The sequence below is a fragment of the Apus apus genome, chromosome 18 (assembly GCF_020740795.1).
Source record: "Apus apus isolate bApuApu2 chromosome 18, bApuApu2.pri.cur, whole genome shotgun sequence".
NCBI lineage: Eukaryota > Metazoa > Chordata > Aves > Apodiformes > Apodidae > Apus > Apus apus.
The window spans coordinates 2659890-2683729 of record NC_067299.1 but is presented as its reverse complement, the minus strand read 5'-3'; the positions used below and the strand labels follow the sequence as shown (position 1 = coordinate 2683729).

Genomic DNA, 23840 nt, shown 5'->3' with positions numbered 1-23840 from the left:
GCATTGCTTGAATCTTTTCCATCTCCATGTGAGGCAATAAAGCTCTTCCAAATATAATAGGCCAACCTTCTCTCCAGTGATTTGGCACAGGGAGTGTCTGTGTGGACAGAGGAGCCTCTCTGGCCATTTTCCTCTGGGAGAACAGAGCATTTCAGCACTCGGTCATTCTTTATGCTGTAACTTCTCTTTGCTCCTGTACGTGAGCAGAATCTTCAGCTCCAAACTGCACTTGTAGCAGCATTAGGATTTATTTTGTTGTTCACTGGACTTTTTTTGTTTAAAAAAAAAAAAAGGGGGGGGGCGAGAAATTTCCCTTGGAATTTGTGGCAGTTAAAGAAAAGTTTTTAAATCTCAGTTTAGGTGAAAATCCAGCCTGGAATATGTTAAATGCAGTCCTGGAGACAATAATGCCTTTATGTTGGTGATCACAGTACTTGTAATCTGTTCCCGCACACAGACACATGCACATTTTGCTCCTTTGGGGATGTGCTCCCCCATTTTCTTGAGGCTGCTGCCATTTGCTGTGTGTCAGTGCAGCTGATGCACTTTGTAATTCTCCTGTTTCTGTGTTGCAGGAGGTCCCCGAGCTGCCTGGCACAGGCCATCTCACGAGATCCCACTCGGAAAATGCCATTTCTGTGAAGGAAATTATCACAGAGATTGAGTCAATCAACCAGGGAGTGGGACCTGCCCAGCAGAAAGAGGGTTCAGCCAACCTCACCCAGACACCAAAGAGGAACACGGTGCATGACCTGCCAGTGGAGGCGATTTGGGCATCGGAAAGGGTGGAACAGAGTGAAGGAGCCTGTGCTGGACACCAGGAGAAGGAACCTCTGCAAGCTGAGCAAGAAACTGTCCCCTCCATGCAGCCATCTTCTGGTAAATCAGACCTGGAGGAAAGCAGCCCTGGGGGGGAGCAGGAAGAGTCTCATGGCTCCATCAACCCTGAGCCCAAGTGGTGCCCTGGCTCTGTCCGAAGAGCCACCCTGGAGTTTGAGGAGCGCCTGAGGCAGGAGCAGGAGCACCAGCACGTGTCCCCAGCCAGCATCTTACCCACCCGCAAGAACTCCAGGAACGACTCTCCTGCTGCTGAGCTCCTGCCACGGGGGAAGAGCGAGGAGCTGCCCCTGGAGCTGGCTCCAGAGGCTGAGAAGGTGCAGGGTCCAGGCTCTGAGGAGCTGCTGCTGCCTCTCGGGGCAGAGCTGCCTGCAGGCAGAGACCTGCCTGCACCCCTCATCTCCCCTGCACAGGAGCCCCTGCCTGCAGAGCCCAGCGTGGGGCAGGAGGGAGCAGCACAAGAGCACAGGACAGTGGTCTCATTTGATGGGACAGAGGAGCCATCCCTGCCCTCCCTGCTCCCAAAGAGAATTGAAATCATCGAATACACTCCCACAGTCAAGTTGGCAGAAAGCTCCGAGGCCAGCTGTGAGCAGGGCAGGCTGGCTGTGGTTGTCCCACCTCTAGATGAAAACTTGAACCCTTCCTTGTGCTCCGAGAAGGCACCACCCTGTCCCAGAGCTCTGGTCAGTCTCTCGCTGCCGGAACACGCGGTACACAAGCAGGACACCCTCGCTGTGGGCAGCTCCAGTGAGGAGGGTGCTGGGTTATCTACTCACCTTGGTGCTGCTTCCCCCTCTGCCCAGGTAACCTCCATTCCTTCAGCCAGCTCCTCTCACCCCCACGTAATTCACCTGGAAGGTGTCACTGAGCACAGCACGAGTACAGACAATGAGCTGGTCACGCCGTGTGGCACTGGGGGAGACATGACTCTCCTGCTCAGGGACAGCCCCAGGCCTCTCTGTGGGAGGGTTGCTGGCACCTCAAGGCGGCTGAGCAGCGAGGACCTCACCAGCCAACACACTGAACACATGGACCTTCTGGACATCTCTTTCCTGTGTTACAGCCTCCCCCACAGCTCCAGCAGCCACAGTGTGGAGGAGCACAGCAACAGCCCCGGGCTGGTCAGGCAGCGAGCGAAGGAAATAGAGGCTCGGATCCGGCACGCGGGGCTCACCCCACCCTCCCACATGAAACGCTCGGCATCCTTGGCCAAACTGGACTGCCTGGACCTCTCCAAGGATGACTTATCCGAGAGGGAGTTGGTCTCTTCCGATGCCAACCCGGTGCTTCTCACCTGTGTTGCCCTCAGTCGAGGCTTTGGTGGGGGGAGGTTGGAGAGGGGCTCGGGAAGTGTGTGTGGGAAGCATCACCTTTCCTCCCCGGAGCCCACCAGGCATTTTGTGGAGCAGCTCAGAACAGCCGAGTGCATTGCCCAGAGCAAGCCAGTGGAGAGGCCGCTCGCTCAGTACGCCAAAGAGTGCAGCTCCAGCCAGCAGAGCCTGCTTTCCAACCCAGACCTGACCTGGACTATCTCCGAGGAGGGTCCTCCACTGCTCCAGGTGCAGGTCCTGGACTCCTTGTCCCCAGGTCTGGCTGTCACACCCCGGCAGCAGCACGGGAGAACTCACCCTCTGAGGAGGCTCAAAAAGACCAATGATAAAAAGCGGACAACCAATCCCCTCTACAACACGATGTGATCCTGAGCCCTTGGCTGTGATTCCTTACCCAGAACCCGTCGTGTTGCGTTCACCCAAGGGGCAGGTGTAATATAAGGAACATGCACTTTATTGGTTAATTTTATATATATATTGTCATTTTACTGTTCCTGGCGCATGTAGGTGTGGGTTGGTTCTTCTGTGTGTGACTCTGACTGCAGGACTGTTTGGGGTTTTTTTTAAGTTGTTGGTTTTTTGTTTGTTTTTTTTTTTTTAACTCAGATAACCTCAGATGTTCTTTTTTGTTGTTAGTTTGTTTTAAAAGAACACCCTCATCGTGCGAAAATTGCCGTGGGCTTGCTGCAGCAAGGTGGGGTTTTGCTTAGAACCAGATCCTAGTTCCTGACTTGAATTTTCCCCATGCCTCAAAATGGTGCTGGGCAGTTTTTGGGGTGTGAGAGCCCCCCTAAATGTGAAGGCTGTGCCAAGGGCCCTGTGTTTGGCCTTTCTTTTATTTCTGCAAACTGGAACTCCACGATGCTGGTAGATCACTCAGAAAGCTGCTTCAGGACAAACCCCCCCCGGGCTCGGTTTGGCTGGTGCATCCCCAAAAGGAGCACACAGGTAGATCCTCCCAACAGATGGGCTCTGCAGACCCCAAGCAGAGGTGGGTCATGCATAGCCCCCCATTTTATGTGGAGGTGAAGCAGAGCTCCTCCCCGAGCTGCCAAGCTCACCTCTCCACAGCTGCCTCAGACCAGCGGGTGAGAGGAGGAGACCCCCCAAACCCAGAGTGTTCTTTTAAAACAAACACCTCATTAGGGTTTTAACCCTCCCATTACTTGAATACTGCTGTGGGCCTTCCAAGTTCATGGCCATATCATCTGTCCTTTGCCCTCCTGCTGCCTCTCTGCCCAAAAGCTGTTCTTGTCTCGTGCTCCCTGAGTTTTCTCTCCCCTCTGCCCTGCTCATGGGCACTTCTGGTCACTCCCACACCCAGAGGCTGTTGTACTTGTTACACGAGGTATTGCCCCTACAGAATGCAAAGCTGTGTCCTCTCTGCTGTCACTCCTCACGCTCGACCCAGAGGGAAGATCTCTTCTGAAAGTTGTTTTTTTTCTTTCGTGTTTTGCCTAAATTGTATATATGGTATTTATATAGATCTTTTTGTTGTTGTTTCTATGTTGTTGGTTTTTTAAAAAAGGGCAAGACTGCATTCTGTAAACTGGAAAACAGAACCACCTTACTCAAACTCAGTGCTGTTCATTGTAATCTGCACAAAAATGGGAGTGGATTTGACATCATGAGCTGTCTTCCCTTTCCCAAAGTGAGCCTCTTTGCCAGCCTTTGCCAAATATGTCCCTTCTCCTCCAGTTCTGCCTGAAGCCCCATTGCCCCACAGTGAGAGGAGGACCTTGCATCTCCCTGTCCCCTTCCTGCCTGAAGCTGGGTTTCAGAAGTGCCAGCTGGATGTGGAAAGCTATCGGCTGCTCTGAGCCATTCTGCAGGTTCTTGCTTCCCTGGAGAACCTACTTTTGAAGGATCTGCTCCAAACGTCAGCAAATTATTTTCCTGTTTTCCATGTGGTTTGGCTAAATCAAAGCTTCTCGTTTCCAGCCGTGCATATCAGCAAACTGGGTGTGTGCTGTAGGAGCAGAGAGAAAGGGACTTGGCCATGGCAGGAGAGCTCTGGGTCCTGTCTGCAGTCCCGTGGCAGGTCTGTGGCAGAAGAACGTGTCTGAGCTGGTGCTTGTCTCTGGCCCAGACCTGCCCTCCGGGGAGGAGCGAAGCAGAGACAAGATGCAGAATGGCTCCAGCTGCTGAAAGCCCAGCACATGGAGGATGTGGTGTGGGAGAAGCAGCAGGCAAGGCCGTGCCTAGAAAGCAACACTGGTGCTGGAGAGCCTCGTGGGCTTCAATGGGACAAGCTCATCTTCAGCTGGAGAGGAGTGCAGGAGACGTGAGTGCTGTGGGGTATTGGGAAGCAGCATGGGTCTGCCCTGGGGAAGGGGTGTCTGTACCACCCAGCTTGCCCATAGCAGAGGATAGCCTAGCAGTTAGCAAGGTAATCCCATCTCACTGCCCCCCTGTAGCTCCCAGGGATCCTTCTGTGTTGAGGAGCCCAGGCTTGGGGCCATCAATGTGTCTGTCCTTCTCCAGCAGCATGCACTTGGTCCCTCCCCTTCCGAGGAGCTGGAGCCCTGCTGGAGATTTGTCACCCATGCTGGCTGTGGGCTGGAGCCCAGCCTGAAGTAGCCCAGTAGGGCCTTGTCTTGGGTCAAATAGCACATCATTCCAGGCCCTTTCAGTCACGAAGTCATCATCCAAGTCCCTGGCCCAGGAGGCCAGATACTTCTTTGGGACACTGGAAGACATTTGGCTTCTCCTAGCCCTTTCCAGCTGGCTTCAGGGCTGGGCAGGCAGTGTGGAAAGGCCAAGTGGCTCATGTCATCTTCTGAAGGACAATTTCAGTCCTCGCCTCCCCCACAAGTTTCTCCAGGCCCCACTGCCCCACCATTCCTGACCCCAGGACATGTCTGCCTGCCCCTCTGCGGGCAGAAGGGACGGGCTGCCACCAGGCCTGCCCTGCATGGGAGGGAGCAGGCTTGGCTGGCAATGTGTCCTGGTGACTAGGATATGTTTGGGAGGGGAAAGCCCTGATTATAATTTGTTCCCTTGAGAAGGGAGAGGAAGGAGATCAGGTTTCTTTGCCTAGCTTCATCTCAGGAGAAATGCCCTGTAGGAAGACTTTTCCATGCAGACCAGAAATGCTGCTTCTTTCCAATGCTCTGCTGCTCTCCAGGTGCTGCAGCTGGGGAGAGCAGTGAAGGGGCACATGCCCTTGCAGGGTGGTGCTTTGCTGTCCCCTTGTCCTCGGCTCTGGCCTGACACAACTGTGTTTTTCTCTGGGAAGCCTGTGGACAGATGGAGGGAGTTGGGGAGGATGGTTTTCTTGCGGAGTTATGAAGGCCTTGGAGGGCTGGAGGCTCTGACCTGGATGGCAGAAGGGGGAATGAGCTGGAGGGGCATGTTGTGTGCAGCTCTCCAGGGTCCTCCTCGGCCAGTGCCTGGGTAATGAAGCCACCAAGTCCCTGGTGTCAGAGTGCTCTGGCTGGGGACTCTTGTCCCCTTTCCATACTGGTGGCTCAGGGCTTGGTGGTGCTTTGCTCCTGGTCCCGGTGGCCGCCCCATGAGAGCTTCTTGTGACCCACCAAGCTCAGCAGGAAGCAGCAGCTCCAGGGTGCTCAGCAGCTGACGCACCTTGCTGACAGAGGGGTTTTAGAAGAAACGTGTTGTTTTAAGGGCATTTTTGTACAAAGGAACTGTTCTTTCTGTCTCTGTCGAAGCCCTCTCAGAGGACGCTTTATTGTTTACATTGACTCCTGTACAATATCTCAGCCATCACCCCCCTTGCCCCCAGCCCCAGCTGTACTGTAACATGTGGGCCTTGCACAAACGGATAGTGTGTGCGTGAAACTGGTTTTTACACTGCGTTTTGTTGCACTGTGTGTGTGTGTGTGTCTGGTCTGCTTGAGAAGTTGTGACATGTACAAATCTCTTCCCCTTTCAGCCCTTTCCTGGGGACACGGTCCCGGTGGCAGGAGGGTCAGGAGGTGATGCTGTTTATGGCTCACTTGGATGTTAAATGGGGCAGGTATTAGCTGCATGTCCCTTTGCCATCAAAGGCCCGGTGGAAGGTAACCCACCCCAGCTCCAGCTGCTGCTGGGGACCTCCTGGGAGGAGCAATCTGCTGGGAATCAGCTGGGGCACAGGGACAGTTCACCTGCCTGGGGGCTCCCAGAGCCCCGCAGCTCTCCCAGCCTGGCAGCAGGAGGAAGCCATACCTGCCCCAGGTCCCCTGCTCCTGTCACCATGCGTCCTGCCTTAATCTGGTCCTAGCTCCACAAACCCCCACACTTCTCCCTAAGAGAGGAGACTCCCCCTGTCCTCCCCGAGCCTTTACTGTCGCAGGGCAGAGGCAGATGCTGGCCTGGTGCAGGAGGAGTCTGGGCTGGAGGTGCTAACAGCCCGCCCGCGCTGCAGACATCTCTGTTGGCACAAAAGAAGGTGCCAGTGCCTTTTTATTTTCCCTTCTGGAGATGTGATGTCCATGTGCTGGTTTGTAGGGATCGCTGTGGGGCCGGGCAGTCCTGCCACACCATGTGCTGGAGCAGGAGCCCCAGGGCACTGCTGGTGCTGGGGCTGCAAACCAGGGAGGAAGGCACTTCTGTCTGCCCCTTCTGGATCTTCCTTGGTGGCTGGGATCGTCCCCTTTCCCCCTAAAGATTTTATGACTGATGTGCTCAGCTGTTTTTAAATGTGAACTTGTGCACTGATGTGCAGATTCAATGTTCTTGTTACTGAATGAATAAAGTTTTATTTTGCAGATGACACTGGTGTGCTGCCTCCTGCCTGGGATGGGGTGGGGGTGAGGAGCACAGGGTGGCAGCAGGGTCTGGGGAGCCAGAGTGGGGTTACTCTCTTGTGTCCCCTGTCAGAAAGGTAGATGGATCCATCCCTTCCCAGGCATCTTCTGAGCCAAGGAGCCATGCTCCTGAGCAGGTGCTTTCCCAGCTGCCATTGCAGGAAAGGTGCTGGGCTTGTGTGTGTAAAATGGGGGTGCTGTGGGTGCCCTCACTGCACTGCTGCAGGCAGAGGAGCTGTGGGGAGGTCCTAGGGTTTCAGCTCCAAGGAACAGACGAGATTTTTAGCTGGAAACTGGACCAGACCTGCTCCAAGCACCGAGTAACAGCAGAACAAGTGGTGTCTACGTTGGGAAACAGCCCATCTCAGGTGAGTTGATTTTGCTCCATCGTGTTCCCTGTGGTGGCAAGAAAGTGTGATAAAAGCTTGCTGGGGGCTCCCTCTGGCCTGCCCAGCTGTGGAGAGCAGTGGGGCTCTGAGCATGAGGGAACAGAAAGCCAAACCCCTTGGAGCTCAGCCTCACTGTCCTGGCAGGAAGCTTCCTGCAGGGCCGGGAGTGCAGGGCCATCACGGTGGGACATGATGGGGCCAGCAGTGTCCCTAGGGTACCCCTGCCCCTCCCTGCTCCCCCCCAGCACCCAGGGAAATGCTTCATGGGTTCTTTTCTACATTTGCTGGGGTTGTGGATTGGAGGATGGGGACCTGGGACGGGGCTTGTTTCATCCCCAAGCTCCCAGGGCAGAACAAGCCTGATCCATGGTGAGATGGGGCAGGCAGGGGAAGCCTCTGCATCCCCCTCCCTCCCTGCCACCCCTTTGGATGTCACCTTTTCCCTGCCTTTTTACTAGCTGCTCCCTCCTGCCTGGCTCAGCCAATGTTCGTACGGCTCCACTCGGTGCCCTTGTAGGGTCCAGGGCTTTGCTGCCTTTCCAGGAACCACGGCTGCCCTCCCACAGGTCCCGAGCCCTACAATCCCTTAATCCCCTCGGGCCAGTGCATCCCTGTGGGACTGGGCTCCGCTAAATCCCAAATCTGGCTTCTGAATGTGCCTGTAACCATCCCCCTGTCCAGAGCCAGGGCTGATGTGGGCTCTCCCCATGAGGCTGCAGCCCCCTTGCTCCCCGGGGGGCAGGGTAGCAAGGCCACTGGGTGGTGGGGGTGTCTGGAGTCTGGGGGCCATCCCATGGTGAGGGTCTCTGGGGCTGGGCTGGCCCCAGGGTGCAGGGGGACCCGTCGCAGGGTCGCAGCCCTGTGGGATGCCCACCAGCCCCGAGTCCTGCTTGAGCCCTGGGCAGAGGTGACCCCAGGCGTAACAGCAGCCCGGGGGGACTGTTGAGGACTGACCCTCCCCTTGCTTTCCCCCAGTGCTTTGGGAAGATGCTGCCTGGCAAGAAGGGGCAGAGGGGCTTCTGCCCCCCGAGTCCTGTGACGGGGGTGTGAGCTCCTTGGGTCCGCTCACTTTTGGGGCGAGAGCGGGCGGGCTGTGCCAGGGCTGACCCCATCCCTGCGGGCAGAGCCGGGGGGGGGGGCCGGAGGGCCGGGCAGGGTGCGGGGGCAGGCGGGGCCGGGCCGGGCCTCCCCCTCCCGGTGCCCGCCGCGGGGGGGCTGTGCCGGCCCCGGCTCCCGGCTGGGCTCAGCTGTTCTCTGCGGCAGCGGCACTGCGCGGTGCCGAGCCCAGCCGCGCCGGGCCGAGCGGAGCGGGGCCGGGCCGAGCCGGGCCGGGCCGTGGGGAGCTCAGCGGGGCCGGGCCGAGCCGGGCGGAGCCGAGCGGGGCTGAGCCCGCAGCAGCCGCCGAGCGCAGGTGGGAGCCGGGGCGCGGAGGGGCCGGGGCCGGTGGCGGGTACTGGGCGGGGGAGAGGGAAGGCAGAGAGGGGGTAGCAGGGCGCTGGGCTGCGGTCCCCGGGCCCCCCGGCCCCTCGCCCGCCTGCCGCCCGGCAGGAGATGGCTATATTTGGAAAGTGACCTCTGGTCGTTCCCGAGCAGCCGCTGCGGATTCAATTGTGGCAACGTAATGGCACGGCCGGGGAGAGGGAACGGGGCCGTCCTGCCGCTCTCCTGCCTGCGCCCTGCCCGTACCCCGCCTGCACCCCGCCTGAGTGCTGCTAGAGCCCTGCCTGCACCCTGCCTGCTCCCTGCTAGCACCCCAGCCGACCCCACCTGTCTGTACCATGCCTGCACCCCCCTGCACCCTACCCAACCCGACCTGCACCCTACATGCTGCCTGCACCCTGCTCAACTCTGCCTGCACCCCACCTGCACCCCACGTCCTGCCTGTGCCCCGCATGCGCTCTGCACAGCCGGCCAGGCTGTCCCCCTCCCCTGCACACCTGCACCCCAACTCTGCTCCCACTGGTAATGGATGAGGTGCACAGTACCCGGAAGGCATCCCCGTGGAGAACCCCTCACACCTCCCCAGGGCTGGGGATCGTGCCCAGGGCTGTGGGGGTGACACCAGCAGTGCCAGCATCCAGCCCTGTTAGCTGGCAGGGCTCCGGGGCCCCTCGGCACCTGACTCTGACCCGTTCTGCCAGGCCTGGGGTGATGCTGAAGGGCCACGGGGACACCTGGGGACTGGACAGATGTGGCTTGGCTTGCTGCTGCACATGCCTTGACCAAAAGCCACCGGCTGGGATATGGAGGAGCAGATCTGCTTCAACCTCTGCCCGGAGAAGCCCTGCAGGCAGGGGCAGTGCAGCCCGGCCCTCTAGGCTGTGGTTTGGAGGCTGGAAATGCCCCCCAGTAACGGCCAAGGCCCTGGAAGAGCACAGGGTGTCCCTGAATCAGTCAGTAGGTGCTGCAGAGCCCCAGCTCAAGGAGTTTTGGGCTCAGTGTCCCTGGGTAGGTCCCAGGAGCAGCTCGAGATAGGTGGCTGTGGGCAGTGTGCCTGGCTGTGGTCGTGTGCTGGAGACCCCACCAAGACCATGCTGAGCATGGGGGCTCCTTTGCACCCCAATGTGCTTGTCAGGCTGAGTGACTGTGCCAGGGTCGGTGTCGGGAGAGGGCTGGAGTGCAGAATGGGTGACCCTGGGGCAGGGGACCTTGGGGGAGAGGCACAGGGCAGGCAGCACTGGAGTTACAGTCTCCCTCACGAGTGCTAGACTGGGCCAAGCCACCTCAGGCCACCAGCCCAGGATGGGACACAACGGGACAAGCTGTGACCTGGTGTGTGGCACCTCCGTGTCCCCACCAAATTTCCCTCAGCTCCACTTCCCTACTGCAGGTGCTCATGTGCCAACCCCAGTGCCAGCCACGGGGCACGGCACAGGCATGGGGTATGGCACTACCCAGCTGTCAAGTGGCTCTGGTGGCAGGATGCCTGTCCCAAACACTTGCAGCCCCCCACCCCTGGCACCAGGGCTGCCCTGGTCCCTGCCACAGGGTCAGGGCCACAACAGGCACCATCCTGCTCCCTCATCCTCTGCCATCTCCATGTGCCCCACCTGTGCTAGGATAAGGGGGTGTGAGGCCTGAGGGGGATGACACCCCTCTGTGCCCTGCTGGGACAGTGTGTCATGACCTGACCCTGCACCCCCCCCAGCCATGAGCCGCCGCGTGGTCCGTCAGAGCAAGTTCCGGCACGTCTTTGGGCAGCCAGTGAAGGCCGACCAGATGTATGAGGACATCCGTGTCTCCAAGGTGACATGGGACAGCTCCTTCTGCGCCGTCAACCCCAAATTCCTGGCCATCATCGTGGAGTCAGGTGGTGGTGGGGCCTTCATTGTCCTGCCCCTCGCCAAGGTGAGCAGGGGGCTGCAGGGGTCCCTGGGATGTACTGGGGGGCACATGCTCATGGGCTTCGGTTTTGGGGGGCTGCTGTTGTCTCAGAGCCCCCCAGCTCATGGGACACACAGCTTTACCCCAGCATCCCTATCCTCATGTGGGGACTCAGGGCAGAGACAGCCTGGGGTGGTCATGGGCAACTGTGAAGGGTGATGTCCCAGGGGCAACTGAGGTAATATGGGATTTCTCCCCAGCCCAAATTCCTTGGGGGCATGTGGTTCCCAGGGAGCATCCCAGTGAGGTGAGGATCTGCCCTGCCCACCCCAGCAGAGAGAGTGGGGACCCCATCCAGCCCCTCCTTGCCATCACAGGGGACACCAACCAACCTGTCCTGGGGCACATTCTTCCCCTTTGTGTCCCTCCAGGGCCTTGTGCTAAGTGAGCCCTATTGTCACTGTGTGCCTCAGTTTCCCCATTCCAGGGAGTTGCAAAGCTCTGGCCACCACCAAAGCCCCCTGTGAGTCCCCACTTGTGCCACAGCCCCACGCAGTGGCTGGACTGGAACTTGAGGGTCTCCCAATGGGGTCTCCCTCGGCTGCTGAGGGCTCATCCTGGCACCTTGGCATTGCAGACAGGACGGGTGGACAAGAACCACCCGCTGGTGACAGGGCACACGGCACCCGTGCTGGACATCGACTGGTGTCCCCACAACGACAACGTCATCGCCAGTGCCTCCGAGGACACCACCGTCATGGTGAGGGGCCGGACCGTGGGTGGGAGGGGGTTGGTGGGTGCTGGGGGAGCGACACGGAGCATCTTCCCCCCCCCCCGTGGCTTTGCTGCCTGCGAAGTGTCACTGGGCTATTTTTAGCCCCGGTGCCATGCGTTTGCGCTGGCGGCGGCTGCTCTCTCCATGATGCAGCAGTTTGTGCTAAATATACCCACCCCGGCGACTCAGCACCCAGGAATAGCTAGTGGGGCTGCGGGCTGCACCTTGGCTGTGCCCCCCCCCCCATGCCCAGCAGCACCCTGAGTGCCAGGGATGTGCTCTGGGATGCAGATGCTGCTGCCATCACCTCGCCACCCTCCCCACAGCCTGAGCCGGGATTAACGATGAGATTAATTGGCTCCCGAGCCCTCATCCGCTTAGTGCTCAGCCATGGGGTGATCCCCGCTCTCTGTCCCCCCACCAGGTGTGGCAGGTCCCTGATTATGTCCCCGTGCGCAACATCACAGAGCCGGTGGTGACGCTAGAGGGACACTCCAAGCGGGTGGGCATCATCTGCTGGCACCCCACGGCCCGCAATGTCCTGCTCAGTGCAGGTAAGGGGGTCCTGAGACACCCTCCCCAGGGTCAGGGGGGATCCGTGGGGTGACAGTGTCCACCCTGTTGGTCCTCCACAGGTTGTGACAACCTAGTGATCCTCTGGAACGTGGGCACGGGGGAGATGCTGCTGGCTTTGGAGGACATGCACACTGACCTCATCTACAACGTGGGCTGGAACCGCAACGGCAGCCTCCTGGTCACCACCTGCAAGGACAAGAAGGTCCGCGTCATCGACCCCCGCAAGCAGCAGATCGTGGCGGTGAGTGCCCCCCCTGCGTGTGTCCCCATCTCCCTGCTGTGTCCCCCCACCTCCCCGCCGCAGGGTCCCCCTGCCCTGTTCCTGCCTGACCCTACTAACCACCCGCACCTGCGCGTCTCTGTCTCTGGTTTTAACCCGCTAATGGCCGGCGCAGGAGAAAGACAAACCACACGACGGCGCCCGCCCCATCCGCGCCATCTTCATGGCCGATGGCAAGATCTTCACCACAGGCTTCAGCAAGATGAGCGAGCGGCAGCTGGGCCTCTGGGACCTGGTACGAGATGGTGGCTGTCTCCCACCTGGCCAGCGCCGCCCCGGGGACTCCCAGCCCAGCCAGGAATGTGCCACCAGGAGCATGGCAGGGATGCGCCAGGGATGCTCTGTGGCAACATGCGTGCACCCTGAGAGCCTCGTGCACTCCCCAGGAGCAGGACTCAGCAGCTGGTTTTGGGGGACAGATCCGGACCCCCTCCCATTTTCCCCCCTCCCGTGCCCTGTGCTGACTCTCTCCCCCCTCCCCCCCAGGAGAGGTTTGCCCCCCACGAAGGGCTGAGGCCCGTGCGGGCCATCTTCACGCGGGAAGGACACATCTTTACCACGGGCTTTACCAGAATGAGCCAGCGGGAGCTGGGCTTGTGGGACCCGGTAACGAGGCCGCATGGAGTGCTGCCCCGGGAACTTGGCCCCCCTTGACCCTCTGCCTTCCCCCTGCTGCAGGATGGGGTGCCTGCTGCATCCCCCAACCCAAAAGATGCCAAGTTCCCAAGTGTGCCGTGTTGTGGTGGGCATGGGGAGGGGGACTTGGGGGGCAAGGGAGTGCTGAGGGGGGGGCAAGCCAAGCTGGGATGCATCCAGTCATGCAGGTAAGCAGGAGAGGGTGTGGAGAGCTGGGGGGGGTTGGGGCATGCCAAAATGCCTGCCCAGGGGACTGGGTACCCCCGGGTGGGGACAAGCTGTGTGCTGTGGCTAATGTGTGTGACTAACTGGGGTAGAGGTTTGGGGGCTACCACTCACATCCTCCTCCCAAAAACTGCTCCGGCCCCACAGAACAACTTTGAGGAGCCCATTGCCCTGCAGGAGATGGACACAAGTAATGGGGTCCTGCTGCCCTTCTATGACCCTGACTCCAGCATCGTCTACCTCTGTGGGAAGGTAACCCCCCCAGGGCACACCCACCCTATGCCACCCTGTCTCTGGGGGTGCCGGGGCTGGCTGACACCTGTCCCCACACCCACAGGGTGACAGCAGCATCAGGTACTTTGAGATCACAGACGAGGCGCCCTACGTGCACTACCTGAACACCTACAGCAGCAAGGAGCCCCAGCGGGGCATGGGCTTCATGCCCAAGCGCGGGCTGGACGTCAGCAAGTGTGAGATCGCCAGGTGAGAGCCTGGGGGGGCTTTGGGGGGAGGTGGGGGGTGGGCTGTGCCCTGACCACCTCTGCCCCACACAGGTTCTTCAAGCTGCACGAGCGCAAGTGCGAGCCCATCGTCATGACGGTGCCGCGCAAGGTGAGCCCGCGGGGGTCCCAGGGGAGATGGGGAGGTTTTTTGGGGGGGCACCCTGTCTCACCACTGTCTCCCTCACCCCCCCACAGTCAGACCTCTTCCAGGACGACCTGTACCCCGACACGCCAGGCCCCGAGCCAGCCCTGGAGGCGGACGAGTGGCTGTCAGGGAAGGATGCAGAGCCCATCCTCATCTCGCTGCGGGACGGCTACGTCCCCGTCAAGAACCGGGAGCTGAAGGTGGTCAAGAAGAACATCCTGGACAACAAGCCCCCCCCAGGCCCCCGCCGCAGCCACTCCGCCTGTGACTCTGACTTCTCCGTGAGTGTCATGGGGATGGGGATGTCACGGCAGGATTGTCCCTGCCATGGGGTGGGGTTGGGGGAGGCCAGAGGGGGCTCCCCAGTGACCCCAGGTGTCCCCCCCACCAACAGCAGCCAGCCTTGGAGGAGGTGCTGGAGGAGATCCGTGCCCTGAAGGAGATGGTCCAAGCGCAGGAGAAGCGCATCTCTGACCTGGAGAACAAACTCTGCCAGTTCACCAATGGCACGGACTAGTGTGGTGGCCATGGCCACCAGCAGGGCGAGGACTGTCCCAGCCCCTCTGGGGATTAAAGCCAGGTCCCCGCAGAGGCCAGGAGCCCAGAGCCGTGTTCTTTTCCCAGGAGCCAAGGCTGCAGGGAGGGGGGTCGAACCCTGACCCCCCCCACACACCTCACTGGTATCAGTTGCATTGTGCTGCCAGGGTGGTCTGGCACAGCGACACCCCCCTGCAGCACCTGGCAGGGGGTTCCCACTTATGTGTCTGCAGGTGGGGACTGCTGAGCATCCTTCCCTGGGGACCTGTAAGCTGGGTGCCAGGATCCTCCCAGGACAGGGAGCTGCTGGGGCCCCACACCCAGGCCAGGATGCGCTTTGGGTACGGTGCTACATCCCCCCCCAACGTCCCCCTTGCCTCCCCCTGCCCCATCGCCCCCCTTGGCTGGTGCTCCTGAGCAGCTCTTTGCACCTGGGTCCCCCTTTAATAAAGGGCTCACCCACCCGTGGCTGTGTGGTGGGTACGGGGGACGTGGGACCACCAGGACCACCATGCCGGGCGGCCCTGCCTGCAGCCCTGCCCGCACAGCCCTGGTGCAGGCAGAGAGAGGCTGAGAGAGACAAACATTAAAGAGCATTTATTGGTGTTGGCCGCGGTCAGAGCTGCTCGGGCTCCCACGGCCCTGGCCCAGACGTCGCTTGTGGGGTGCATGGAGAGTGGGGGTGGGGCCGCCGGCTACAAAAGTCCCAGGGGAGTGAGCCCAGCCCCCCCGCAGGCCCTGGCCCCCCCGTGTGCAAAGGAGGAGCAGCCCGAGACGGGGGGGCTGGGGGTTAGCACCATTTGACAGAAGGTTTCTCTTGGGTTCAGTGCCCGGGACGGGGGGGGGGGGGGGCAACCAAGCGAGGCAGGGGGGGTGCAAGCAGGGGGGAAGGGGAGGGGGGTGACACTGGGCAGCCTTTGCAGGCACCCCCTTGGCTGCCCCAGCAGACCCTTCTGCCAGGATGGGGGCAGCTGTGCAGCCCCATGATGGGGTGCAATGGGGCAGGGCCCCCCCTCCCACCGCCAACCCCCACTGGCAGGCAGAGCAGCTCCCGGGTAAGTGCACTTGGTAGTGTCTGGGCAGGAGGACCAAGGGGCCTGGGCAGAGACCCCCAGCTCTGGGGACCCCGGGACCCTATGGAACAGGCAGCCCCCCCGCCTCCGCCCGATATGGGGCAGGATGTGCCCCCTCCCTCACCTTCCTGGGGTTTGGGGCCAAGCAGCACCCCATACAGATGTTGGCAGGGGCCTAGGGCTGTCCTAGGGGTGGGGTACAGTCCGTGGGGTTGCCCCCACTGGTCCCTGCCACCCCAATTGTCACCCACCCCGACCCTGTCCTGCTCTGAGGTGCAACCCCCGCCCCGCACCCCAGTACCACCCCAGCTATGGGGATGACCTCCCCCAAACAGGGCCAAGTCCTGTGCCCCCTCCCTCCTTTGCCCTCTGCAGCGCTTGGGCTGTCTTCCCCCACCCCGCTCCCCACTCCATACCCCCACGTATGGCACCATCCCCACTGGGGTGGGTGGAGGGGGGTGCTGAGTGGGGTTGCGGGGTCACTTCTCCGTCAGTGAGAGCTGCAGGATCCGCTGCAGCTCCTCTTCCTCCTGGCGCGTCCGGCGCTCGGCCTCCTCCTGCTCCCGCGCCGACAGCGCCATGGCCAGACGCAGCTGCTCCGCGTAGCTGGGGAACAGGGCGCTGGGCCCGCCACCGCCCCCCGGGGATGGGGCAGAGGGGGGCCGGGGGGCTGCTGTGTGCTGGGGAGTCCTGGTGAGGGGGGGGCAGGGTGTCAGCAGGGGGGGCCATCACCCTACTCCTGCTCCCCGCCCCCCGGAGGGTGCTGGCTGGACCTTACCAACCTGTCTCCTCGGCGGCCCTCGTGTGACATGGGGTGGGTGCCTGGCTTGCTGTTGGTCAGTGCTTCCCAGATGGTGACCTGTGGCCAGTAGCGGTGGGGTGCTCAGAGGGTGGCATCCCGGCACCCCAAAACTCAGCCCCTCTGCATCAGCTCTGACCCACCACCGTGGGATGCAGGGATGGGGCAAGGGGGGGGTCAGCATCCTGGGGGCAGTATCAGAACAGCGTGGGCCGGGGGATGGTCAGGAGGAGCCAGGGGAATGGCAGTGCCCACCTGGTCGTACTCGCTGCCTGCTTCCAGCAGGCTCTGCTGGATGGCAAACTGCAGCAGGTCATCCTCATCCTCCCGCAGGGTGTCCTGGTGGGTGCCCACCACACTGTACCCCCGCGGGACCTCAAAAAGCGCCGGGTCCATCTCGCACCCTCGGCACGAGGCTGCACAGAGACAGGGGTTGGCATGGCTGGGCACCCTGCTGTGTCCTGTCACCCCCCCCTGGCAGCAGTGCCCCCCACCCCACGTACTCAGGGAGCTGGAGCTGCTGACGCTGGAGGAGTCGCTGCTGGGCGAAGGTGCCTCGCTGCTGGGGCTGTGCCGCAGGGAGCTGACGGGCTCGTCGCACCCATTGAGGTTCCCGAAGGTGATGCGGGCGTTGAGGATGTGGAAGATGGGGATTTCTGCAAGGGGAAATCAAAAAGCAGGGAGGGAATCCAGCTGTGCCACCCACACCAGCCGCGGAGACGCCCCCTCCCCGTACCGATCTTGACGGGGAAGCCAGGCGGGAGGCGCAGGGTGATGAAGTCCCGCAGTTTGGCGAACAGCGCGTTGCTTATTGCCATGAGGTCAATGATGGGGGCAACCTGCTCGCAGAGGGACAGCGGGTGGTCCTCACACAACCACAGCTTCGCCTTGAACCTGCCGGGGACAGGCACTGGACTGGGGACCCCTGCCTGCCCCCCCTGGGGGCTCTGCAGTGGTTGTAGGGGGAAAACTGGGCGGGGGTGGGGATGTCCCAAATTTCCCTCTTTCTCCCTCACTTCTGTGTCTTGGTGGTGAGCTCCATGGGCCGTCCCATGTCCCTGTTGCCCAGCTCGAAGTTGGGGTTGAAGTACTCCTCGGGGGTGATGGCAGTGGGGTTGGCGTGGCTCAGCGTCTGCGTGATCAGCGTCTGCAGGACACCTCGGTGGGGTAACGGTAAGGGGTCCAGCCATGGGGCCACCCACCCGTGGGGACCCCCAGGACACTCACCCCATTGTTGGGCCCCACATGCTGCTCGGCGATGCCCAGGAAGGACTGCAGGGGGGTCTTGCTGCCTGCGGGAGAGGCAGGGGTGAGGCCCGGGGCACCAGCACAACCTCCTGCCACCCCCGCCCACGCTGCCTCCACCTTTGCTCTTGCCCTTGTGCTGGTCTGAGAGGTGCTCAGTCCGTGTCCGTGTGATCAGCTCCACGTTGGAGGCACCATAGACCTGGCCAAGGAGGGAAGAACACCAGAGGGAGATGCTTTCCCTGACACCTGCCATAACCCCTTCAGGCAGCTCAACCCCCTCTCTGCCCCTCACCTTGGCCTCGTACCCATTCACCATTTCCGTCTTCTCACTCCTCCAGCCCAGGATCCCAGACTTGTTCCTGGGGGTGACACAGGGCACCGTGAGGGATGGATAGTCTCGCTCAGACAGCCCAGGGTGGGGACACCCCAAGGGGGCTGTGGATCCCACCTCTCGAAGGCGATGTTCTTGGTGTCGAGCTGGGTGGTGACCACGGGGGCTGTCAGCCTCCCCATCACCTGCTCCTCAGTGGGCTGCACAGCAGCCAGCAGCACCTCCTGGTCATGGCCTGCCAGGGCCAGTGTCTCCGAGTAGACCACCCGCCGGTCATGGTCAATCTCCATCACCACTGCGCTGGTGTCTAGGGGAAGGGGGGTCAGAGTATGAGGGGACAACCACAGTCCCCACCATGTCACCCAGCCCCGCTGCAGTGCCAAGGGGCTCTGCTGGTGCTCCCCAGCGACGGGGGACACCCCGGTGCTGGCTCACCTTGTCCCCGAAAGACAAAGCTGCGGTTGCCCCGCTGCCATGTCATGTGGTCGAAGCCCAGTAGCGTGGTGTCCACCCGCAGGTTCTGGCCACTCTTCCACACCTTGTAGGTGTCACTGGGGCAGATCTTGGACACCAGTGGCACTGGGGAGAGATGGCGATAGCCCAGCCAGGGACGGGGCCACCCTGCACCCCTGGATGAGCTGCTAGTGCTGAGCTGGGTGGGGGACACATGTGGGGAACCTGATGCTTTGGTAGGATGAGGGTCTGCAAGCTTGGGGTGTAGGGAAACAAGGGGACAGGTGTCCCCTGTTCTGGGGATAGATGCTGGGGCTGGGGGACTCTGCTGGGAATGCCACGGTCTGCCCTGAGCTTACCCCAGCTGGTGAACTCCCACTTCATCTCCACATAGAAGTCCTGGGCCTAAGGAGAGCACAGCAGGGTCAGGAGGAGCCTGTCACCAGCATCTACCCCAGCTCACCAAGGTTGCATCCCAGCAGGAGGTACCTTGCGCAGCTTCTCCAGCAGGATGGGGATCCCGGCCAGGCGCTTGATGGCTCTCTGGTAGTCCCGGTAGCGCAGGACCAGCTGCACCAGCTCCAGGTCCCGGGTGCTCACGGCCTCCTGCAGGACTGCAGGGCAGAGCAGGGCAATGCCAGGGGGGTGCCACTGCATGTGCACCACATGGGAGTCACATGCATGTACCACCATGTGCGTTGTTCCCTGGGGAGCTGCAGCACCAGGTTCAAGACGCCTGTGCCCGTGCCCGGGCAGCTGGCTGGGGAGGCCAAAGGAGGGAGCCCCCCTGCACCTCTCACCTGTCCAGCCGCTGCGGTTCTCCTTGCCCACGTCAGCACCATGCTTCAGCAGCACCCTGGCACACTCGAGGTGGCCCAGCGTGGTGGCCAGGTGCAGCGGGGTGCGTCCTCGGGGGTCCAGCTGCTCGATGTCAGCCTGGCAGGTGGGAGCAGGGCTCAGGGGGCACCCCAGGGGCTGGATCTTACTCCCCCATCAATGCCCCCCTATGGGCCTGAGGCCCCAGCTGGAGCAGCCAAGAACAGCAGCCGACATTTACTGGTATCTCAGAGAGCACACCCATGGCTGAGCTTCCCTCAAGAGATGCACAAACACCACACCCCAAAATACCCTCCTTGCTCCCCACAGCCACTGCCATGGGGAGGGTGGGCAGAGCTGGGCACAAGCAGGGGCACAGCATGGCATTGTTGGGAGGGGGGGGATGGACACAGATGCTCCCAGAGCTCTGCATGGTTGGATGCAGCTGCAGGCTTCGGGAAAAGCCCCCACCTCTGGGATTTGGGGGATGGGGGGAGAACAGGTTGCTACCCAGTTGCCAGGCAGCCGATGCTGGCAGCCCCCCCCCCCCCCCTATCCCCCCCACCCCCCCCCCCCCCCAGTTCAGCCCCCTCGGCTCGGCGGGGACGTGGGCTGCGGCGGGCGCACGTGTTCCCCTGCCTGAGCCGGGGGCGGGCGGCTGCGGGAGCGGAGCGCGGAGGATCCCCGGGCCCTGGGGAGCCGCGCCGGGGCTGCCATTGTTCGTGCCAAGCCCGGAGCCTGGCGCACCGCCACCCCCGAGGAATCCCTCACCCACCGGCAGCGGCGGTGGGTGCCCTGAGCATCTGTGAGGCCCCGCACCCTGAGCAAGGTGCAGCATCGCACTCGTGCGCGGGGCTGGGGGCACAGCTGGGGGCTTGATGGAGCAGCTCAGCTTCTGGCCCTCTGGGGCAGAAGCCTGTGCCCGGAGAGGGGCAGCCAGATGCTGCTGGGGGAGGAGGCAGTGGGGCTAAACCCCAAATCAGGGCATGGGTTTGAGGGAGCCATCCTGGGAGCACCATGCTGGGGTGCGGCACCCAAAGGTGCCTGCTGGGACTGGGCACCCCGGAGGCATTCGGGATTGGGCAGGAGTGGGGTGTGGGCTCTCCCATGTCTACGCTCTCATCCTGTTTTGCTCTTGATCATGTCCTGCTGTTCCTCTGCCACAGGGTTGTCCCCACCCCTGCCCCAGTTGTGGGCACCATCCTGCCCCCTCATCCCCAGGGGCACTCCAGGCAGGAGGGACCCCCCCAGGCTGCTCCCACCACTGGAGCAAACAGCCCCCCAGTTCCCCGGGATCCAGTGTGCTGCTTCAATGCTCTCCAGGCGACTGCTGCTGCTTAATTGCTCTAATGAAATGACTCTAATTAAAGCAATCACCCCCCCAGCCAGGGGACGGGTGCTGCAGGCTCAGCAGGGCTCTGCAGCCGCAGCACTGCCCCAGCACCAGGTGGGGAGAGGGTCCCTGCTCTGGGGACACAGTGCTGGAGCCAACCCTGGGGGACATGGCATGACCCAAATTTCATCAGCAAGAGCCTGGTCCAGGCCCTGGCTTCCGCTCAGGAGCTGTGGCACAGACCTGAGAGCACTGCCTGTCCTGGGGCTGTGACATGCAGTGGGGATGGAGACAGGGATGGGGATGGTTTCAGGATGGCAGCAACGCAGCACAGGACCACAGCCTGGTCACCCCCTCCTCCTGTGCCAGCCAGGCAGGTGGCACAGCACAGCCCCTCTGCCAGCATTGTCCCCCAGGGTGGGGGACCCCACCAGCACCTGCTCGCAACTGGCAGCAGGGGACATGGGCCAGCACAGAGGCGGTGCCAGGCGCTGCTGTCCCTGTGCAGCCCCAGGTCCCTGCCACGCATGACAGGGCAGGCTGTGGTGTGGGGTGTCCTGGCACAACAGGCTCTGTGTCCCTGCCTGCTCTGTCCTTGCACTGTCCCTGTCACGGGGACCCACTGGCCCTTGCTCCCCAGGTGGAGGCAAGCATGGGCCACTCATGATGACAATCCAAGGCAGACCCACACAGGGTCCTTATGGGGTCACAGGGAGGCACAACACTGCCAGCAGCCCTGGCCCCTCCCAACTCCAAACACCTGCATGTGTTGGGGGGGGGGGTTTCCTGTGTGGTGCCACTGCCCGGCGCAGGTCCCCAGGGTGATGGGAGGGCAGAGCCCCTGAGCAAGGGGACACCCAGCACCAGCCCTGACCTCTTTACCAGAACATGCTCTGGCAGGGAGAAGAGCTGAGCCTTGTCCCTGGATGCCCTGGATTAAGGTGGGGGGCTCAGCCTGGGCTGGCCCCCACCTCTTTCCCCCAACCCCTCACCTGCCCAGGGCTCTGAGGGACTGCAGCACCCAGACGTGCCCCTCTGTGCACCCCAGGGATGCAGGCAGGGCTGGCTTTGCTCTCACCCTGCAAATGGCAGTGGGGCACAGTGGAGGCCACAGCAGAGCCCCCTCCACTGGCCAGCCTAGGGGAGGTGGGTTAGAAATCAGGCGAGTGGGGCTGGAGCTGCCCTCACAGCCCCTGCATCTCACCCGCCGAGCCATGGCTGCCTGTGCCCAGCCTGAGAAAAATGACCCCAAATTCCCACAGAAACAAAAACTGCCGGCAATGGGGTGGGGGGTTCATGCTGGCTCAACCTCCTGCCTCCAACCCCTCGCTGGCCCCCACAATGGAGGCGGGTGTGGCGGGAGCTGTCTCCTGCATCCCGGCAGGAGCATCACACACGGTGGCCCTCCCGTCCGTGCATCGCAGGGGTCCATCCGGCGCGGCCCCCAGCACCCCGGGGTGCCGGGAGCTGGGCCGGGGGGAGCGGGGGTGCTCGGCACAGCCTCGATGCTGGCCTCCCTTCCAGCGCCTGCGGTTTCCTGCATCTTCGGGGTTGGGTTTTAATTACCTGAATTGCAATGCCCCGGGGGAAAGGGAGGCAGGGAACACGCCTGGGGACGTGCCCGCGGCCCCGCTCTGGCTGACTAGGTGGGGTGCTCCCAGGCTGGGGGGCACGGTGGGTCCTCTCACCCTGCAGAGAGCCCGCCTGGCCTCCTGGGGCTGGGGGGCTGCACCCTGGCAGCATCAAGGCCCTGTGTTTTGTCCCCCCCCCGAGAAAGGCTCAGCCCGAGGGTGGGGAGCTGGGGGCTGCACCCTCAGCGAGGCTGGCGGCACACCGAGAAGCAAGGGGGTGGGGGGATCGGAGTGAGGGGGCCCCGCAGAGGCCTAACAGGGAGCTGGCGACACGTGGGGAGGGATGCTTGGGGCTGCGTGCGCCGGGGGATGCAGGGGACCGGCGGGTGGTACCCACCGTACTGTGCCAACCACGGGGGTCCCTGGCACAGTCCCGGGCTGCAGGGGGGCACAGAACACACCCAGAGCCCTGCCAATCCCGGGAAGGACCCCATAATCATTCTCATCTCCATCCTCATCCCAGCTCCGAGCAGGAGCCCGACTGCATCCCGGCAGCATTGCATCAGCCCGAGCCGAACCGGTCCGGGCCCGAGGGTGTCCCACTCGCTTCCCCGCGCCCCCCCCACCTGCTTGGCGCTCAGTTCCCGGTCCAGGTCGCGGGCGCGGTTGTGCCAGACGAGGTAGTGCAGAGGGTACCTGCCCTCCGGCCCCTTCCTGCCTGAGCAAGAGGCGAGCATCCTCCGTGCATGCTGGAGCGGCGGCGGGCGCGGCGCGGGGCGGAGCGGGGCGCGGGGGGTGCGGGGCGGGGCGGCCACAGCACCTCCCGCTCGGTGGTTCCCCCGCACACCCCCCCCCGCACTCACCGGCCTCATGGGACTTGTAGTCGCCCTGCCCGGCATCTCCTCCTTCTTCCTCCTCAACCCCCCCAGCACCTCTCAGCCCATCACCGCAGCCACCGACCCCGCGGGGGTAGCTGTGAAGGGTCACCTAGACCTCCCCAATCCCTCCCCCTGGCTGATTTCCCCCTCCCGGCTGACCCCTTCTCCCCCCATGGGCCAGTGGGCCCAGGCACATGGTGGGGCAGGGGCGAAGGCGATGGGCAGGGGCTGTGCGGGGACCCACGGAGCCCCACGCCCCCCCTCCCCGGGCAGCAGCAGCGCAGGCCCCCGGCCCCGTTTCCTTTTCCGCCTGCGTTTCTCCGGGGCGGGCGTCGCGTTTTCCGGCTCTCGCCCGAGAACAATGCAAGGCTGGGCCTCGGCCTCCCGTCGGCGCCACGCTCCTGGCCCCCCCGCCCCGCTGCCCCCCAGCCTGCCATGGAGCCCACGCCGAGGGGTGAACCCTCTCGTTGTTATTCTCCGTTCAGCCATGACGAAGGCAGCGGTGGTTCCATCCCCCCACCCCGCTCCCTGCAGAGCATCCCCCCATCTGCCCGCCAGCCCCGCTGCCCCATGACGTCATGAGCCTTCTCCTCATCCACTAAGGGTGAGGTCACTCGTGGTGCAGGCTGTACAGCCTGGCCCATGCTGGTGGGGGGCAGGATCTAGCCCTCCTCCTGCCTGGGGTGGCTGCTCTGCGGGGGTCTGACACCCTCAGCTGCTTTTGGGCCCCCCATGGTGATACTGGGGTGTCCCTCCTGCTCCAAGGATCCCAGAGTAGAGAAGAGACCACAAACGGTCTCCAGTCCCCCCATGCCCACCAAAATCCCCTGCTGACCTCCCTGGGGATGCTGTGGCCCACCCTGAACATCCCCAGTGCATCCTGACTGCAAAACCTGTGTCCTGGGACCCCCAGCCTGGCACCGGCTGCCCGCACTGAGATGGGGCCAGGGTGGGAAGCAGGTGTGCACAGGAGTGGAGTACACAGTGCAACTGGGAATAGGACTGGGGGATGCCCAGACCTGGGGC

The 23840-nt window shown here is 62.4% G+C and overlaps 3 protein-coding genes across 8 annotated transcripts in view; 2 read left to right on the top strand and 1 right to left on the bottom strand.

Annotated features, from left to right (window-relative positions):
• Positions 1-6888, top strand: part of SSH2 (slingshot protein phosphatase 2) — a 96131-nt gene extending 89243 nt beyond the window's left edge. For both annotated transcript variants that reach the window (XM_051635461.1, XM_051635462.1), the window contains one exon: positions 576-6888. In XM_051635461.1, the coding sequence (XP_051491421.1) occupies positions 576-2537 (1962 nt within the window). In that variant the 3' untranslated portion in view covers positions 2538-6888. The remainder of the gene's footprint in view (positions 1-575) is intronic.
• Positions 6889-8509: 1621 nt separating this feature from the next.
• CORO6 (coronin 6) lies at positions 8510-14369 on the top strand. 4 transcript variants are annotated; one of them, XM_051635671.1, is made up of 12 exons: positions 8511-8722; positions 10460-10659; positions 11273-11395; positions 11835-11964; positions 12046-12227; positions 12382-12501; positions 12753-12872; positions 13275-13379; positions 13465-13610; positions 13682-13739; positions 13826-14056; positions 14170-14369. In XM_051635671.1, the coding sequence occupies exons 2-12, from the start codon at positions 10462-10464 to the stop codon at positions 14290-14292; spliced, it is 1536 nt and encodes a 511-aa protein (XP_051491631.1). In that variant the 5' UTR covers positions 8511-8722; positions 10460-10461; the 3' UTR covers positions 14293-14369. The 4 variants fall into 4 exon arrangements, with proteins under 4 accessions (XP_051491629.1, XP_051491631.1, XP_051491630.1 ...); XM_051635669.1 differs by lacking the exon at positions 12753-12872 and having other exon boundaries at positions 8510-8722; XM_051635670.1 differs by lacking the exon at positions 12382-12501 and having other exon boundaries at positions 14173-14369.
• An 821-nt stretch (positions 14370-15190) lies between these two features.
• On the bottom strand, positions 15191-22835 carry ANKRD13B (ankyrin repeat domain 13B). 2 transcript variants are annotated; one of them, XM_051635666.1, is made up of 15 exons: positions 22563-22835; positions 19017-19152; positions 18706-18830; positions 18576-18621; positions 18199-18342; positions 17881-18070; positions 17725-17791; positions 17550-17631; positions 17412-17476; positions 17201-17331; positions 16921-17078; positions 16688-16840; positions 16440-16600; positions 16164-16244; positions 15191-16075 (listed from the first exon to the last, which is right to left on the bottom strand). In XM_051635666.1, exons 1-15 carry the CDS (start codon positions 22833-22835, stop codon positions 15695-15697), a joined length of 2193 nt encoding a protein of 730 aa, XP_051491626.1. In that variant the 3' UTR covers positions 15191-15694. The 2 variants fall into 2 exon arrangements, with proteins under 2 accessions (XP_051491626.1, XP_051491627.1); XM_051635667.1 differs by having other exon boundaries at positions 15816-16075; positions 16168-16244; positions 22563-22712.
• Positions 22836-23840: the final 1005 nt, after the last annotated feature.

What these genes read in the sequence shown, in the direction of transcription:
- CORO6 (XM_051635671.1), top strand. Translation starts at nt 10,462, where the DNA reads ATGAGCCGCCGCGTGGTCCGTCAGAGCAAGTTCCGGCACGTCTTTGGG. An exon ending in AGCAAGTGTGAGATCGCCAG is followed by an intron (nt 13,611 to 13,681) that starts GTGAGAGCCTGG and finishes TGCCCCACACAG; the next exon opens with GTTCTTCAAGCTGCACGAGC. An exon ending in CCTGTGACTCTGACTTCTCC is followed by an intron (nt 14,057 to 14,169) that starts GTGAGTGTCATG and finishes CCCCACCAACAG; the next exon opens with CAGCCAGCCTTGGAGGAGGT.
- ANKRD13B (XM_051635666.1), bottom strand. Translation starts at nt 22,835, where the DNA reads ATGCCGGGCAGGGCGACTACAAGTCCCATGAGGCCGGTGAGTGCGGGG. An exon ending in GCACAAGGGCAAGAGCAAAG is followed by an intron (nt 17,477 to 17,549) that starts GTGGAGGCAGCG and finishes CCTCTCCCGCAG; the next exon opens with GCAGCAAGACCCCCCTGCAG. An exon ending in CAGGCAGCGAGTACGACCAG is followed by an intron (nt 16,245 to 16,439) that starts GTGGGCACTGCC and finishes TACTGGCCACAG; the next exon opens with GTCACCATCTGGGAAGCACT.